The 18,656-nt window shown below is 51.2% G+C and overlaps 1 protein-coding gene across 1 annotated transcript in view; it reads right to left on the bottom strand.

The window, feature by feature from the left end:
• Positions 1–18,656, bottom strand: part of LOC119966470 (highly reducing polyketide synthase PKS6-like) — a 47,778-nt gene that overhangs the window by 17,199 nt on the left and 11,923 nt on the right. Inside the window, exon 2 of the mRNA XM_038798201.1 lies at positions 1,098–1,251. Within this exon, the coding sequence (XP_038654129.1) occupies positions 1,098–1,251 (154 nt within the window). The remainder of the gene's footprint in view (positions 1–1,097; positions 1,252–18,656) is intronic.

Here is an 18,656-nt window from a genome sequence, read left to right as displayed (position 1 = left end):
AAAAATAACAAGTTAACATTAACTGCAAGCAGGTGAATTTACAATGAGTGGTACAAAGAAGGCAAATGGAATTTTGTCCTTCATTGCTCGAGGGATGGAGTTTAAGTCTAGGGAGGTTATGTTGCAATTGTATAAGGTGTTAGTGAGGCCACACCTGGAGTATTGTGTTCAGTTTTGGTCTCCTTACTTGAGAAAGGACATACTGGCACTGGAGGGTGTGCAGAGGAGATTCACTAGGTTAATCCCAGAGCTGAAGGGGTTGGATTATGAGGAGAGGTTGAGTAGACTGGGACTGTACTCATTGGAATTTAGAAGGATGAGGGGGGATCTTATAGAAACATTTAAAATTATGAAGGGAATAGATAGGATAGATGCGGGCAGATTGTTTCCACTGGCGGGTGAAAGCAGAACTAGGGGACATAGCCTCAAAATAAGGGGAAGTAGATTTAGGACTGAGTTTAGGAGGAACTTCTTCACCCAAAGGGTTGTGAATCTATGGAATTCCTTGCCCAGTAAAGCAGTTGAGGCTCCTTCATTACATGTTTTTAAGGTAAAGATAGATAGTTTTTTGAAGAATAAAGGGATTAAGGGTTATGGTGTTCGGGCCGGAAAGTGGAGCTGAGTCCACAAAAGATCAGCCATGATCTCATTGAATGGTGGAGCAGGCTCGAGGGGCCAGATGGCCTACTCCTGCTCCTAGTTCTTATGTTCTTATGTTCTCCTGCTCATCGGATATAATTTCAGCTGAAGAGCTGTGAAAACTCAGGAAGAATGGCGGAAATGGCAAAACCGCCCCCATGCAGTCACATTAGAAATGTGAAGTGATGTATTTTGTAGGTAAGAAAACGAGATGCAATAGAAACTAATTGGCACAGGAACAGAGAGAGAGAAGTTTGAGTTAATGATCATTTATGGTTACATTCTTTGATTTCTTAATTAAGTCAAACTGTTTTTAGCTGCATTCACCTCCGAGTTCAAATAGATCTCAAGATTTAGAATAAAAATTTCAATTGGCTGATTATGCTTTGTTGATTTATAATCATTAATATTCTCTGATCATTGAAGTTATTATTGTAGAATATTTTCTGCAACATTACCCTTCGATTAAACAAGCGCGTTTTGTGATCATTTTTCCAGCTTTGTCGTCATCTGTGTCATGCCAGAACTTAGTATCGAATCGATCTGGTGGAATATCTACGACACAGTGTCTTCCCTCAAGAAGAACTTTCCAGAAATTGTCAATGCCTTCCCCTGAAAATAAAACACAAGAATTCAGAGGGGAATCACAGGTATTAAAATCATTCTGAATACGTCAGTAAAATTGGCTGAAGAAAGACAGTGTCATTGGTTATGACAGCTCTTGCTGGCCATGTGGCCAATGCTCACATCTTTCTTTTCCAAAAATATGTTTTATTCGTAAAATATCTAAAAATACATTCCAAAACATTTCAAACTGGTAATTACGGAATGCAATAACATAACATTTTTCTCGTAGAGCATGTTGCACCCTGACATGTCTCAATTCAATTGTAATACAAATGGGGCGGGATTCCCGGCCCTGCCAAACCATTTTTCCGTTGCAGCGCACCCCCGCTGGCAGCGCTTTCCCATTGTGGGCAGCCTCACGCTGTCGGGAAATCCCCGGGCGTGGGTGCACTGTCGGCGGAACACAGAATCCTGCCAGCGGAAAACCCAGCCCATGATATTTACAATACATTCAATGCCCAAGGCATTCCACAAAGTTTCAAGCCCCTCGATGTACTATGGCTTCCAGCCCCTCAATGTACTATGGCCGAAAGAACTGAGATGATTACGTTTCCCCATTGCGCCATTTGTGGTGCATGCCCCAAGTTTTACTGCCTCCCTCAGCATATAGTCCTGGCTCTTAGAATGTGCCAGTTTACAACACTTGGTCATGGATAACTCTTTGCACTGGAAGGCCAACAGGTTTCAGGCAGACCATCAAGTGTCTTTCACCGAGTTGATAATCCTCCAGCCGAGTTTGATATTTGTCTCAGTATGTGTCCCTGAGAACATCCTGTGGAGTTCAGAGTCCTGTGTCACGGAACTGCAGAGGATCAACCTTGACAAAAACCACTGCATCCCTTTCCAGACCCTTTTTTGCAATGGCACATTCGTGAAGGAGGTGTGTCAGTCTCTTCCCCATCACAGCCGCTTCGAGGACAGCATGCGGAGGTGCAGAGACTTTGCGGCATACATGAAGGGTCTGATGGGGAATGCGCCTATCAGCAGCCAAGCTACATCTTGGTGCTTGTTTGGCAATTCTGGCAATGAGACATTCTGCCAAATGACTTTGACAGTCTGCTCAGGGAATGATCAAATAGGATCTACCATCTCATATTCCCTCAGAATCTCAAGAATGTTATGGGAAACACATTGATGGATATGTGGTCAAAGGTGTTCTTCTGTAGCAATTGAACCCCTAGCGATCGCACTGCGAGATACAAAATTCTCAAAGGGCATCCAAAGGGGAGGCAGAGAGCACAGAGTTTCACTCTTTGTGGATAACCTGCTTCACTATGTCTCAGAACCACAGGAAGGCTTGAGAGCAATCATGCAGCTCTTGAAAGAGTTTAGAACCTTCTCGGGTACAATCTTAACCTGGGCAAGAGCGAGGCATTCCCGGTGAGCCCAGATGGGGGAGGGACAAAGCTGGAGTGACTCCCATTCAAACTGTTGGGGGTTTACTACAGGCCTCCCAACAGCCAGTGGGAGATAGAGGAGCAGATAGGTAGACAGATTTTGGAAAGGAGTAAAAGCAAAAGGGTTGTTGTGATGGGAGACTTTAACTTCCTCAATATTGACTGGGACTCACTTAGTGCGAGGGGCTTGGACAGGCAGAGTTTGTATGGAGCATCCGGGAGGGCTTCTTAAAACAATATGTAGATAGTCCAACTAGGGAAGGGGCTATACTGGGGATTGAGCCCGGCCAGGTGGTAGAAGTTTCAGTAGGGGAGCATTTTGGGAACAGTGACCACAATTCAGTAAGTTTTAAAGTGCTGGTGGACAAGGATAAGAGTGGTCCAGGGGCGAATGTGCTAACTTGGGTGAAGGCTAATTATAACGGTAATAGGCGAGAACTGAAGAACCTAGATTGGGGCGGATGTTTGAGGGTAAATCAACATCTGACATATGGGAGGCTTTCAAATGTCAGTTGAAAGGAATTCAGGACCGGCATGTTCCTGTGCGGAAGAAGGATAAATACGGCAAATTTCGGGAAACTTGGATAACGAGAGATATTGTAGGCCTCGTCAAAAAGAAAAAGGAGGCATTTGTCAGGGCTAGAAGGCTGGGAACAGACGAAGCCTGTGTGGAATGTAAGGAAAATAGGAAGGAACTTAAGCAAGGAGTCAGGAGGGCGAGAAGGGGGTCACGAAAAGTCATTGGCAAATAGGGTTAAGGAAAATTCCAAGGCTTTTTACATGTACATGGAAAGCAAGGGGAAAGGTTGACCCACTGAAGGACATGGGAGGGAATCTATGTGTGGAACCAGAGGAAATGGGCGAGGTACTAAATGAATACTTTGCATCAGTATTCACCAAAGAGAAGGAATTGGTGGATGTTGAGTCTGGAGAAGGGTGTGTAGATAGCCTGGGTCACATTGAGATCCAAAAAGACGAGGTGTTAGGCGCCTTCAAAAATATTAAGGTAGATAAATCCCCAGAGCCTGATCAGATCTACCCCAGAATACTGAAGGGGGCTAGTGAGGAAATTGCTGAGGCCGTGACAGAAATCTCTGGATCCTCGCTGTCTTCAGGTGATGTCACAGAGCGCTGTAGAATAGCCAATGTTGTTCCTTTGTTTAAGAAGGGTAGCAAGGATAATCCAGGGAACTAAAGGCCGGTGAGCCTTACCTCAGTGGTAGGGAAATTACTGGAGAGAATTTTTCGAGACAGTATCTACTCCCATTTGGAAGGAAGTGTTCGTATTAGCGAGAGGCAGCACAGTTTTATGAAGGGAAGGTCTTGATAGAGTTTTTCGAGGCGGTTACAAAGATGGTTGATGCAGGTAGGGCAGTAGATGTTGTCTATATGGACTTCAGTAAGGCCTTTGACAAGGTTCCTCATGGCAGACTGGTACAAAAGGTGAAGTCACATAGGATCAGAGGTGAGCTGGCAAGATGGATACAGAACTGATATGCAGACATGCACACAATGCGATACAGACAGGCAGCTAATGAGCACAGTGAACAGGATATAACCAATCAGTAGGCAGAACACTTGGGGGTGGTTTCCCACTATAAAAGGCACAAGGCACTCACACTCCACCTCTTTCCACTGGGGACATCTACAGAGTGAGTCAGGGTGTACATAGAACATAGAACATAGAACAGTACAGCACAGAACAGGCCCTTCGGCCCTCGATGTTGTGCCGAGCAATGATCACCCTACTCAAACCCACGTATCCACCCTATACCCGTAACCCAACAACCCCCCTTAACCTTACTTTTTAGGACACTACGGGCAATTTAGCATGGCCAATCCACCTAACCCGCACATCTTTGGACTGTGGGAGGAAACCGGAGCACCCGGAGGAAACCCACATATCACATAACGCCTCCAGCATGTAGCAAATAGCCAGTCTGGTTCAGTCAGACAGAGTAATCACACTTAGGTTAGCAGAGAGTCGAACTCACAGAGAACTGTGCTCACTGTGTGACAGGTTCAATAAATCAGATTGAACTAACTTCAAGGTCTGGAGTATCTTTCAGTTAAAGTTGCATCCAGTTGCAGCCTGTGCTACCTCAGTGTGCTTAACATGACATGGTACCAGCAGTCTGCTATCCCTAGGTGGTTTACCTCAATCTGTTCCGTGACAACCAGCAAATGTATCCCGGCACCATGGAGAACAAAGAACAAAGAACAAAGAAAATTACAGCACAGGAACAGGCCCTTCGGCCCTCCCAGCCTGTGCCAATCCAGATCCTTTATCTAAACCTGTCTCCTATTTTCCAAGGTCTACTTCCCTCTGTTCCCGCCTATTCATATACCTGTCTAGATGCTTCTTAAATGATGCTATCGTGCCCGCCTCTACCACCTCCGCTGGTAAAGCGTTCCAGGCACCCACCACCCTCTGCGTAAAAAACTTTCCACGCACATCTCCCTTAAACTTTCCCCCTCTCACCTTGAAATCGTGACCCCTTTTAACTGACACCCCCACTCTTGGGAAAAGCTTGTTGCTAGCCACCCTGTCCATGCCTCTCATAATTTTGTAGACCTCAATCAAGTCCCCCCTCATCCTCTGTCTTTCCAACGAAAACAATCCTAATCTACTCAACCTTTCTTCATAGCTAGCACCCTCCATACCAGGCAACATCCTGGTGAACCTCCTCTGCACCCTCTCCAAGGCATCCACATCCTTCTGGTAATGTGGCGACCAGAACTGCACGCAGTATTCCAAATATGGCCTAACCAAAGTCCGATACAACTGTAACATGACCTGCCAACTCTTGTACTCAATACCCCGTCCGATGAAGGCAAGCATGCTGTATGCCTTCTTGACCACTCTATAGACCTGCGTTTCCACCTTCAGGGTACAATGGACCTGAACTCCCAGATCTTTCTGCACATCAATTTTCCCCAAGACCCTTCCATTGACCATATAGTCCGCTCTTGAATTTGATCTTCCAAAATGCATCACCTCGCATTTGCCTGGATTGAACTCCATTTGCCATTTCTCTGCCCAACTCTCCAATCTATCTATATTTTGTTGTATTCTCTGACAGTCCTCCTCGCTATCTGCAACTCCACCAATCTTAGTATCATCTGCAAACTTGCTAATCAGACCACCTATACCTTCCTCCAGGTCATTTATGTAGATCACAAACAACAGTGGTCAGAGCACGGATCCCTGTGGAACACCACTAGTCGCCCTTCTCCATTTTGAGACACTCCCTTCCACCACTACTCTCTGTCTCCTGTTGCCCAGCCAGTTCTTTATCCATCTAGTTAGTACACCCTGAACCCCATACGACTTTACTTTTTCCATTAACCTGCCTTGGGAAACCTTATCAACGCCTTACTAAAGTCCATGTATACAACATCTACAGCCCTTTCCTCATCAATTAACTTTGTCACTTCCTCAAAGAATTCTATTAGGTTTGTAAGACATGACCTTCCCTGCACAAAGAAGATCCAGCCTCCTCAACTGCTGTGGACCTCTAGCAATCTCAGTGCCAACTGGCAGACTTTCAAGCAAAGGGTTCTGCTGTACATAGAAGCCTCGGACCTCGAGGGTGCATCTGATACATGAAATATCGTGCTTCTCCTCTCAACTGCGGGGGATCAAGCCATCCAACTCTTCAACTCGTTTAACTTCACCGAAGGCCAGGACAAGACAAAGTTTCAGACCATCCTGGACAAGTTTGATAGTCATTGTGAAGTGGACACCAATGAAACCTTTGAGCGCCATATATTCAAACAATGCCTCCAAGCTAAAGATGAACCTTTCAACTACTTCTTAACTAATCTCCGCCCACTAGCGCTGTCATGCAACTTTGGTGATATTGCTGACTCCATGATCAGAGACCAAATCGTTTTTGGAGTGCACTCTGATCCTCTGAGAGAGCAGCTTTTAAAAATCAAGCAGATGACCCTGTCAGTCGCGATTGAAACATGTACAGTGCATGAGCATGCCAAAAATCGGTATTCCCAATACAAATTGGCTGGAAATGAGAAACGTGCCTCCCACGAGGCAGAGAGTGTGCAGGCCATCGCCCGGATGCAGCGCCTCAGCATTGATGAAAGCGGCCATTTCACGCGTTCTTCCCGGAGTCCCACGCATGCGCGATGTGAATGGGATAACGAAGCGGCCGATCACCACACTGCACAGGTGCGAACATCTGCCGACTGCACTGTGCACATGCGACGACGCACGGAGCATAACAACGTCATGAAGTGCCCGAACTGCGGCACCGTCCACTTTAAAAACACTGCCCTGCAAGAGGCAGGTGCTGTTTAAATTGCGGAAAGCCTGAACACTATGCAGCCTTGTGCAGGCCTGCACCAGCGGTCAAGGGCCAGCGCTCTCAATTCCATTGCAGGTGCGTTCGGGGTGTACACCAAAGTTTACAGGATTCTGATCCTGGCAGGACAACGGATCCAGAGAACGATTGCCTGGAGTCCCCTTACCATGTGGGCATCATTACCACACGTGAACATGCCTCACCAACATCATCACGAAGCCTGTCCATCCTCACTGTGGATTCTCCAGATGAATGGCGTGCGGTGATGCAAGTAAATCAATGCTCTATCCAGTTCAAGCTGGACACAGGTGATTCTGCCAATTTTCCTTCACAGGCAGATTTCAACCGCATCAGGATTTCAACCACCCAAGTTCCTTCCAGCAGCCTGCCAGCTCCTGGACTATAACAGCAATGCCATCACAGCACTGGGATCCTGCCATCTACTCGTCTCCAACAAGGGCATTCATGCAAGGGTAAGATTTGAAATTGTCAAGCCAGCCAGGACCTCCCTGCTCAGCGCACATGCATGCAAGCTGCTAAACCATGTGCAGCGTGTCTACACAACGTGAATTTTCAAGCCGGCATTGACGACATCCTCGCTCAGTATCCAGTTGTGTTTGACGGGATGGGCACTCTGCCATATCAGTACAAGATCCTGCTATGGCCTTATGCCATGCCTGTGGTCCACGCTCCACGCTGGGTCCCGGCTCCACTGAAGGAGCGCCTGAAGGCACAGCTCAAGGATCTCCAGGACCAGGGCATCATTTCCAAAGTTACAGAACCGACTGACTGGGTCAGCTCGATGGTATATGTAAAAAGCCTTCGGTGAGCTGCGCATCTGTATTGATCCCAAGGATCTCAACCAGAATATAATGCGGGAACACTACCCCATCCCGTAGCGAGAGGAACTCACAAATGAGATGGCACATGCCCGGTTTTTCACAAAGTTAGATGCATCACATGGATTCTGGCAAACCCAAGAAGGCTCTGCACCTTCAACACACCGTTTGGCAGGTACTCCTATAATCGTATGCCGTTCGGCATTGTCTCTGCCTTGGAGATCTTCCACAGAATCATGGAGCAGATGATGGAGGGCATTGAAGGGATTCATGTGGAAGTGGATGACGTTGTCATAAGGTCCACGACCCCCGAAGAGCACATCACTCGTCTCCAGCAGGTATTCCGCCGTGTCCATGCCAATGGCCTCAAGCTAAACAGGGCCAAGTGTTGCTTTGGCATGTCGACACTTATCTTAGGTGACCATATATCTCAACAGAGTGTGCGCCCGGATGCAGACAAGGCCAAGGCCATCGCAGCCATGAAGACCCCTGAAGACAAGAAGGTGGTGCTGCGCTTCCTCGGCATGGTAAACTTTTTGGGCAAGTTTATCCCAAACCTGGCCTCACACACCTTGGCCCTTAGACACCTGGTGAAAAAGTCCACTGCCTTTGAGTGGCAGGCAGCTCATCAAGCAGAGTGGTTGGAGCTGAAAGCCACGCTCATCACGGAACCTGTATTGGCATTTTTTGACCCTGACAGGGAAACAAAAATCTTGACAGATGCAAGCCAGGATGGCATTGGCGCGGTTTTGCTCCAGCGCAATGACACCTCATCCTGGGCACCGGTTGCCTCCACATCACGGGCGATGACATCCACCGAGCAGCTGTACGCCCAAATTGAAAAGGAATGCCTGGGCCTTCTCACTGGAATGATATATCAAGAAAGATTGTATGCACAAAAGAACTGTATAAACTGTAAATATCGGATGCAACGTTTCGCTATATAAAATTGAAAATGCCAATAAAAATACTTCCAAAAGAAAGGTGGTCTTCTGTACAAACATTTCTATGAGGGACAGGTGATGTGACTCAGTCCAACTACTTGGAATGTTCCACAGAAATATGACCAGACCCATCCTTTGCAACACCAGGGAAAATGGAACCTCAGCTTGCAGTTACACTTGGGCCAATAATGGGGCTATTTCCCCATGCCCACCAGAAAACGGGTGCAAATCACTACGGACTTTGTTCTAAAAAGTCTGGGGTGATTCTCCATTTTTACGGGGGCTTGCAGGACCCCTGTGTGCGCTGCACAGCTCATGCTGCCGATACAGGGCCCTGCACTTCTGGCCGCGGTGCCCCGCAAGCGCACGGTGGCCACCGCGTGCCTGGCCGTCGTGGAGGCCTCCCCCCCACCCTCCCCGTGACTGATCTCCCGTCCCCCACCGGGACAGCCACTGCAGCCGCGATGCCGAGTTCCCACCGAGAACCACGCCGGCTGATCGACTGCGAAGAATCGTTGCGGGGCCTCTTTCAACGGCCCCCGACTGACACCGCGTCGACCGCGCATGTGTGGTGGTATGATTTGCATAGCTGTCTGCCATTGGTGCAGAACACCGGCTTACCATTGGCCCTGGTCGGTCATGTGCCTCTCGACCGATTGGTTGAGACCAGCCATGTGACGGCTCTCCGATTGGTCGAGAGGCTAAGTTAACCACGCCTCCAGATCGAGGTATAAATAGCCAGAACGCCCGGCGGTCATCCATTTACTGTAGTCGACCGCAGGCTAACCTCTAGCTTATTAAAGCCTAACTTTTGTACGGCAACTCGTCTCGCGTTCGATTGATGGTTCATCAATTTAATAAGCTAGAATTTTGAAGATGGAGCTCCGGATCAAGCCCGAATGTCCTCCGCATCAGCCCGCAAACTCAGAACGCTTCAGAAATCTTTCCAACATTGGCTGGCATGTCTCGAGGGATACCTGGCATCTGCAAACAGCCCCCCCACCATGGCACAGAAGCTTCACACCCTCCACTCCAGCGTGGGCACGGCAGCCTACGCGATGATCAGGGAAGAAAAAGATTACTATGCCGCCATGCTGAAGCTGAATGGACAGTTTCTTAAACCAGTAAACAGAGTATTCGCCCGACATCTGCTGGCCACCAGACAACAGCTCCCCGGTGAGTCATTAGACCAATTTTAGCAGGCCCTCGCTGTCCTGGGGAGGAATTGCTCCTGCCTCCAAGTTTCAGCCACGGAGCACATGGAACTTCTGATCAGAGATGCTTACGTGGCTGGGATGCAGTCTGCCGCTATCCACCAGCGGGTGCTGGAGAAAGACGACCTCAGCTTAACTGAGGCACGGACTCTCTCCACCTCCCTGGAGGTCGCCGATTTAAACGCCCGCGCGTATGTCCCCAGCCGCGCTGCACCACCCTGGGCCTCCTGGCACGCTTCCCCACCGCCATCCGCCGCTCCCGACCTCCCTCAGGCCTGCGCCGCGGGACACCCCGACAAATCCACGGGGACCCGCTGCTATTTCTGTGGATTCGCGAAACACACTTGCCCGTGCTGCCCAGCCCACTCTGCCCTCTGTAAGAGCCACGGGAAGAAGGGCCACTTCTCCTCCGTCTGCCAGGCCAAATTGGTCGCTGCTGTACCGCACAGTGACCGGGGATCCACCCCTCCGGGCCCTTGATGGCCCCTCCAGTATGCCGCGCCGATTCCCCCCCCCCCCGCCCCCGGGCCCCTGCGCCTGGCCTGCGCGCCTCCCCCTCTCCTCCGGGCCCTTCCGGGCCCCCCAGCGCACCGCACAACTCTCTCCTCGCCGCCCCCGGGGCCCCTGCGCCTGGCCTGCGCGCCTCTCTGCCCCCGTTCTCAGCTGCTCCAGTCGGCCCGCCGGCACTGCTAACTCCGCCCCCCTCAACCACGAAGGCCCCGCGGGCGCCGCCATCTTGGGGCGCCGACTCCACGTGCGGGTCCTGGGCGCCGCCATCTTGGGGCCCCGACTCCACATGCGGGTCCAGGGCGCCGCCATCTTGGGGCCCCGACTCCACGTGCGGGTCCTGGGCGCCGCCATCTTGGGGCCCCGACTCCACGTGCGGGTCCTGGGCGCCGCCATCTTGGGGCACCGACTCCACGTGCGGGTCCAGGGCGCAGCCATCTTGGGGCCCCGACTCCACATGCGGGTCCAGGGCGCCGCCATCTTGGGGCCCCGACTCCACGTGCGGGTCCTGGGCGCCGCCATCTTGGGATCCCGACTCCACGTGCGGATCCTGGGCACCACCTTCCGGGACTGGCACGCAAGGTTCTGCCAGCTACTACTTGGGTGACGACGACTGCGACGATGATTCTTCTCCACGGCTCACGGCCATTCAACTCGACCAGTCACGACCACGCACGCTCGCCAAAACAACAACGCTGATCCACCTCAACGGCCACGAGACGGGCTGCCTGCTGGACTCCGGGAGCACGGAAAGCTTCGTTCACCCTGCCACGGTAAGACGCTGTGCGCTCCCTGTCCATCCTGTAAAACACAAAATCGGGTTAGCCTCAGGTTCGCACTCTGTCCGCATCACCGGCTGCTGCATCGCGGACCTCACGGTCCAAGGGAAGGTTTTTTAAAATAACAAACTCCTTGTCCTCCCTGACCTTTGCGCACTGGCACTCCTAGGACTGGACTTCCAGTGTAACCTGCAGAGCTTGACCTTCCAATTCGGTGGCCCTATACCCCTCCTCACTGTCTGCAGCCTCCCGTCCCTCAAAGTGGACCCCCCCCCTCCTTGTTTGCTAATCTCACCCCCGATTGCAAACCCGTCGCGACACGGAGCAGACGGTACAGCGCCCAGGACGGTCCTTCATCAGGTCCGAGGTCTAGAGGTTGCTGAAGGAAGGGGTCATCGAGGCCAGCAACAGCCCCTGGCGAGCCCAAGTGCTGGTGGTCCGGACTGGGGAGAAAAACTGTATGGTCATCGACTACAGCCAGACCATTAACCGGTTTACGCAACTGGACATGTATCCTCTCCCCCATATTTCCGCCATGGTAAACGATATCGCGAAATCCAAAGTCTTCTCCACGGTGGACCTTAAGTCCGCTTATCACCAGCTCCCCCTCCGCGTGAGTGACCGCAAATACACCGCGTTTGAGGCAGATGGCGCCTCTACCACTTCCTTAGGGTTCCATTTGTTGTCACAAATGGGGTCTCAGTCTTCCAACGGGAGATAGACCGAATGGTCGACAAGTATGGATTACGGGCTACCTTCCCGTATCTCGATAATGTCACCATCTGCTGCCACGACCAGCAGGACCATGACGCCAACCTCCAGAAATTCCTCCAAACCGCAAAACTCCTTAACCTCACATACAATAAGGATAAGTGCGTGTTTAGCACCGACCGTCTAGCCATCTTCGGCTACGTAGTGCGTAACGGAGTGATATGCCCCGACCCCGAACGCATGCGCCCCCTGATGGAACTCCCTCTCCCCAATACCCTCAAATCCCTCAAACGCTGCCTGGGTTTCTTCGCTTACTACGCCCAATGGGTTCCCAATTATGCCGACAAGGCCCGTCCCCTCATTCAAACCACAACCTTCACGCCGTCGACAGAGGCCTGCCAGGCCTTTAGCCGCATCAAAGGAGACATCGCAAAGGCCACGATGCGCACCATCGATGAGTCCCTCCCCTTCCAGGTCGAGAGCGACGCATCAGAAGTAGCTCTGGCAGCCACCCTGAACCAAGCGCGCAGACCCGTGGCCTTCTTCTCCAGAACCCTCCAGGCTTCCGAACTCCGCTACCCCTCTGTGGAAAAGGAAGCCCAGGCCATAGTCGAAGCTGTGCGACATTGGAGGCACTATTTGGCCGGCAGGAGGTTTACCCTCCTCACAGACCAACGGTCAGTAGCCTTCATGTTTGATAATGCACAAAGGGGCAAGATTAAGAATGACAAGATCAAGGGCAGCATGGTGGCCTAGTGGTTAGCACAACCGCCTCACGGCGCTGAGGTCCCAGGTTCGATCCCGGCTCTGGGTCACTGTCTGTGTGGAGTTTGCACGTTCTCCCCGTGTCTGCGTGGGTTTCGCCCCCACAACCCAAAAATGTGCAGAGTAGGTGGATTGGCCACGCTAAATTGCCCCTTAATTGGAAAAAATAATTGGCTAATCTAAATTTATAAAAAAAAAAGAATGACAAGATCTTACGGTGGCGGATCAAGTTGTCCACGTACAACTATGAGATCTTCTATCATCCTGGGAAGCTCAATGAGCCTCCTGATGCCCTGTCCCGCGGTACCTGTGCCAGCGCGCAGATAGACCGCCTCCGCTCCCTCCACGCGGACCTCTGCCATCCAGGGGTGACCCGTCTCTACCATGTCATTAAGGCCCGCAACCTGCCTTTCTCCATCGCGGAAGTCAGGACAGTAACCCGTGACTGCCACATCTGCGCAGAGTGCAAACCGCACTTCTACCGCCCCGAGCGCGCACATCTGATCAAAGCATTCCGCCCCTTCGAACGTCTCAGCATCGACTTCAAGGGGCCCCTTCCCTCTAACAACCGCAACATTTACTTCCTGGCGGTAATCGACGAATACTCCCGCTTCCCCTTCACCATTCCCTGCCCCGACATGACCACATCGACTGTCATTAAGGCCCTCCTCTCCATCTTCTCCCTGTTCGGCTACCCCGCGTACATACATAGCGATCGGGGGTCCTCATTTATGAGCGACGAGCTGCGTCAATTCATGCTCAACAGGGGCATTGCCTCTAGCAGGACGACCAGCTATAACCCTCGGGGTAATGGGCAGGTCGAGCGGGAGAATGGTCCCATCTGGAAGACCATACTACTGGCCCTCCAGTCCAGAGATCTCCCTATTTCCCGATGGCAAGAGGTGATCCCCGATGCCCTACATTCTATCCACTCACTCCTCTGTACCACAACAAATCAGACACCTCATTAACGTCTTCTTGTTTTCCCCAAGAAGTCGTCCTCCGGATCCCCTCTCCCGACGTGGCTGGCCGCCCCCGGACCCATCTTGCTCCGGAAGCACGTGCGGGTGCACAAGTCCGATCCGTTGGTGGAACAAGTCCAGTTACTCCACGCTAACCCGCAGTATGCGTATGTGGAGTACCCCGACGGTCGGCAGGACACGGTCTCCCTCCGGGACCTGGCACCCGCCGGCGTGCAGCCTTCCACCCCTTCACCACAGACCCCCCCCCCTGTTTTGTTTCCCCCAGTGCCCCACCCTGGCCACCCTTTCCCCATCCACGGCGTCTCCACCGCCAGCTCGGGTGACGGAGACTGTTCAAGGACCATCGCTCCCGGACTCCAGGACGTCAGTGGAACCACCACCATCGGCTGAACCGACGTCACCTACTCCACTGCGGCGGTCTGCCAGAACGTCACGGGCCACAAAAAGACTGATCGAATCGATTTAATTTACAACAATTCCATGGACCTTGTTGGGACATTTTGTACTATTGTTCATTGTCTGGACCAGTGGGAAGCCAAATAAGAAATTTGTTTTCTACCTTCTCTGGCTGCTACTCATACCACCAGTTCTCCCCCCCCCCCCCCCCCCCGGCCCCCCGCCTCTCGGTGATACCCCCCCCCCCGGCTTCTTTCTCCGCAAGGGGTGAATGTGGTGGTATGATTTGCATAGCTGTCTGCCATTGGTGTAGAACACCGGCTAACCATTGGCCCTGGTCGGTCATCTGCCTCTCGACCGATTGATTGAGACCAGTCATGTGACGGCTCTCCGATTGGTCGAGAGGCTGAGTTAACCACGCCTCCAGATCGAGGTATAAATAAGCAGAACGCCCGGCGGTCGTCCATTTACTGTAGTTGACCGCAGGGCTAACTTCTAGCTTATTAAAGACTAACTTTTGTAGAGCAACTCGTCTCGCGTTCGATTGATGGTTCATCAGCATGCGCGGCTTCCGGCCCACCGGAGAATCGCACGAAGGAGGCGCGGGTTCGACGTCCCAATCTCCGCTCCCTTTCTGGGCGAGATTGTAGCATGGGGGCTCGGAGTATCCCGGCCTTGGTGTTTACAGACTGAGGGTCCACACAGTTTAATGCAGCCACACACAAAGACGGGCATCACGATGTTTCCCTCTTTTATCCAGATTTTTGTACATGGTGTCACAAAGTCAGGTAAAGTTGAAAATAAAAGCTTTTTTAAGAATTAAAATGATGAGCAGGAGTTGATTCTGGTGCATAGTGTGTGTAACACACGAAACGTACACTTAATATATTACAAACGTCTTTCAGAATTCCTAATCCCCATTAGGATAGAAGCATAACAAATAGAATTAGGAATAATTCAAACTGCCCTAAACAAGAAATGTAACAAATAGGATAAATTTTACACCAGGATCTTGAATTAATAAACATGACATCCTTCCTAACATCATTAGTAAAAGCTGAAGTGAGAGACCACAGAGATGATATGTTGCCCAAATCCATTAGTCTGGCCATGTATCAAGATAGTAGAGAGTCTATATCTTTAAGATGGCCCACCATAGACTATCTACCATCAAGCTATTATAAAATACATAAATCTACAACGTGAATAGCCATTTCTAAGTTGGCCTAATACATGCTATTTAAAATCAGGCTCTTCGGGAGAAAGGGAGGAAAATGTATAAAAAGAGACAGATTTGACAGAGCCAGCACTCCCTCTTCTCTTCTGCAAGAGAGTGAAGTCAAGATGTTCTCTTCCCTGCCTGTTTTATCAAACAAGTCTCTCGATACTTTTGTATGTTTTTACTACTCTATTAAAAATGTTTCAGTTAGAGAAACGTCAGTATATCCATGTTCCAAGGACAAACTGTTAACAGACTTAATAATGACAATCTGTTAGCAGATTTACATTTGTAGAGTCGCTTAAAGGGCCCAGAGGCTTTCACCAGGCGGGCCTTGTCTGGTCGGTAGAAATGTGGTTTGCACTCCACACAGATCTGGCAAGCCTTGGTCACGGCTTTGACCTCCTCGGTGGACTAAGGTAGATTGCGGAACTTGATGAAATGAGCAAGCCGGGTGACCCCCGGGTGACAGAGGTCATCGTGGATGGCGCGCAGACAGTCTTTCTGCACATTGGCGCATGTGCCGCGGGACAGGGCATCTGGGGACTCATTGAGCTTCCCCGGACAGTGTGTAATATCGTGCGTGTAGGTGGAGAGTTCGATCCTCCACCTCAAAATGTGATTATTTTTTATTTTGCCCCATTGTGCGTTATCAAACATTAAAGCTACCGGCCGTTGGTCAGTGACGAAGGCGAACCTCCTATCGGCTAGGTAGTACCTCCAATGCCGCACGGCCTCCACAATGGCTTGTGCTTCCTTCTCAACTGCAGAGTGCCGAATTTCCGAGGCGGTGAGGGTTCGGGAGAAAAGTGCTACTGGCCTGCCTGCCTGGTTGAGGGTAGCAACCAGGGCGACGTCTGATGCATCGCTTTCTACCTGGAAGGGGATGGTTTCGTCCACCGCATGCATGGCGGCCTTGATGAAATCGGCCTTAATAAGACTGAAGGCCGACCGGGCCTCAGCCGTCAGGGAAAAGCCGTGGTCTTAATGAGTGGTCGGGCTTTGTCCGCATATCTGGGGACCCACTGGGCGTAATAGGAAAAGAGCCCCAAGCACCGTTTGAGTGCCTTGAGGCTATGGGGGAGGGGAAGTTCCTTTAGGTGGCGCATGCGGTCGGGGTCTGGGCCTCGGACCCCGTTTTCCACGACATAGCCGAGGATGGCTAGTCGGGTTGTGTGGAAAACACATTTCTCTTTATTGTCGGTCAGATTGAGAGCCCGGTAGTCTGGAGGAACTTTTTCAGGTTTGCGTCGTGGTCCTGCTGGTCATGGCCGCTGATGGTGACATTGTCCAAGTACGGGTAAGTAGCCCGTAAGCTGTACTGGTCCACCATTTAGTCCATTGCCCTTTGAAAAACGGAGACCCCATTTGTGACCGCTAAAGGGACCCTGAGGAAGTGAAAAAGCCGACCTGCTGCTTCGAAGGCCGTGTACGGGCGGTCCTCCAGGCGGATAGGGAGTTGATGGTAGGTGGATTTTAGGTCAACCGTGGAGAATGCCCGGTACTGGGCGATCTGGTTAACCATTTCTGCGATGCGGGGAAGGGGGTAATCATCGTGTTGCGTAAAACGGTTTATGGTCTGACTAAAGTCCACCACCATCCGTGTCTTTTCCCCAGACCGGACTACCAATACTTGTGCTCTCCAGGGGCTGTTGCAAGCCTCTATGACCCCTACTTTCCGCAACCGCTGAACCTCTGACTTGATAAAAGTCATATCTTGGGCACTGTACCGCCGACTCCTGGTGGTGATGGGCTTACAGTCGGGGGTGAGGTTCGCAAAGAGGGGGGGGGGTGGTGCATCTTTAAGTGTTGCCAAGCTACATACCGTGAGTGGGGGCGGCGGAACTTCAGTGTCAGGCTTCGGTGGCTACACTGACAGCCCATACCGAGCAGCAGAGGCACGCAGAGGTGAGGGAGGATATAAAGTTTGAAACGGGCGTATTCGGCGCCCTGGATCGAGAGATCAGCGATACAATACCCCATGATTTCAACTGAGTGGGACCCGGACCTGAGGGCGATATTTTGGGAGATCGAATAGGTGCGCAGGGAGTAACGTCTTACCGATTCTGGGTGAATAAAGCTCTCCGTGCTCCCGGAGCCGAAGAGACAGGGGGTGTCGCGTCCGTTGATTTGGACCTGCATCATGGAGTTCCGTAGGTGTTTCGGCTGTGATTGATCGAGGGTGATCGCTCCCAGATGCGGGTAGTCAGAGTCCTCAGCTGAGTTGGACTCACAAAATGGCCACCCAGAGCCACAAAATGGCCGCCGTCATCGGTTGCACATGTCGGACTTTGAAAATGGCTGCCGCCAAGATGGCCGTCCCCATGACTCGCATGAGGCCGATGATGTGTCAGATGGGGGTGTGTCCGGCTGGCGCGCAGCCGCGTTGCGGGGCCTGTGGGCCTGGGAGCTCAATTTTTTTGCCCAATGAGACTTTTGTTTCTGAACCTTGGGCCCAGCTCGGCAGACCTTTGCGAAATGTCCCTTCTTTCCACAGTCGTTGCAGATAGCGGAGCGGGCTGGGCAATGCTGACGTGGGTTCTGGCCTTGCCCACAGAAATAGCCACTTCCAGAGAGGAGGCGAGCGTTACCGTGCCTTGAAGGTCTTTTGCTCCGTCTTCGAGGAGTCACTGCCTGATGTATGTGGATTGTATACCGGACATGAAAGCATCTCGGATGTGCAAGTTCATATGGACTTCTGCCGTCACCTCCATGTGGTTGCAGTTCCTAGCGAGTGCAGTGAGTCTTTCCACGTACTTGTCTAACGTTTCCCCGGAGAGCTGTCGGCAGGTCGAGAGCAAATGCTGGGCATTTACCTCGTTTATTGGCCCCCAGGGAGCCACATATAAGGTAATGTTCAGTGGGCCGTGTGCAGAGAGCACACTTCTCGGTAGCTGTCTGGTTCTCTGCTCGAGTTGTAATTGAGGGCATCTCAGGGAGGAAAATGTATAAAAAGAGACAGATTTGACAGAGCCAGCACTCCCTCTTCTCTTCTGCAAGAGAGTGCAGTCAAGATGTTCTCTTCCCTGCCTGTTTTATCAAACATGTCTCTCGATACTTTTGCAGCCTATCTATATCCTGTTGGACTCTTGCAATCTTAGTGAGATTACCTTTAATCAGTGATGTCACAGTGTGGGTGGAGCTGACCTGTCTGTCAGCTTTTTACTTTTGTTTTAGGCTTCTTCCTGCAGGGTGTGTTTTAGTTTCGTTTTCAGAGCTGGATAGTCTTATGGATGTTAAAAGGACAGCTTATGGATTACTTAGTGTTGTATTCTTTGCGGGTTGTATTTTAAATAATGGTTGCTGAAATGTTC

Source organism: Scyliorhinus canicula, chromosome 5 (assembly GCF_902713615.1).
Source record: "Scyliorhinus canicula chromosome 5, sScyCan1.1, whole genome shotgun sequence".
NCBI classification, from domain to species: Eukaryota; Metazoa; Chordata; class Chondrichthyes; order Carcharhiniformes; family Scyliorhinidae; genus Scyliorhinus; species Scyliorhinus canicula.
The sequence above is the reverse complement of the archived record's forward strand: the minus strand, read 5'-3'. Positions and strand labels throughout refer to the sequence as shown.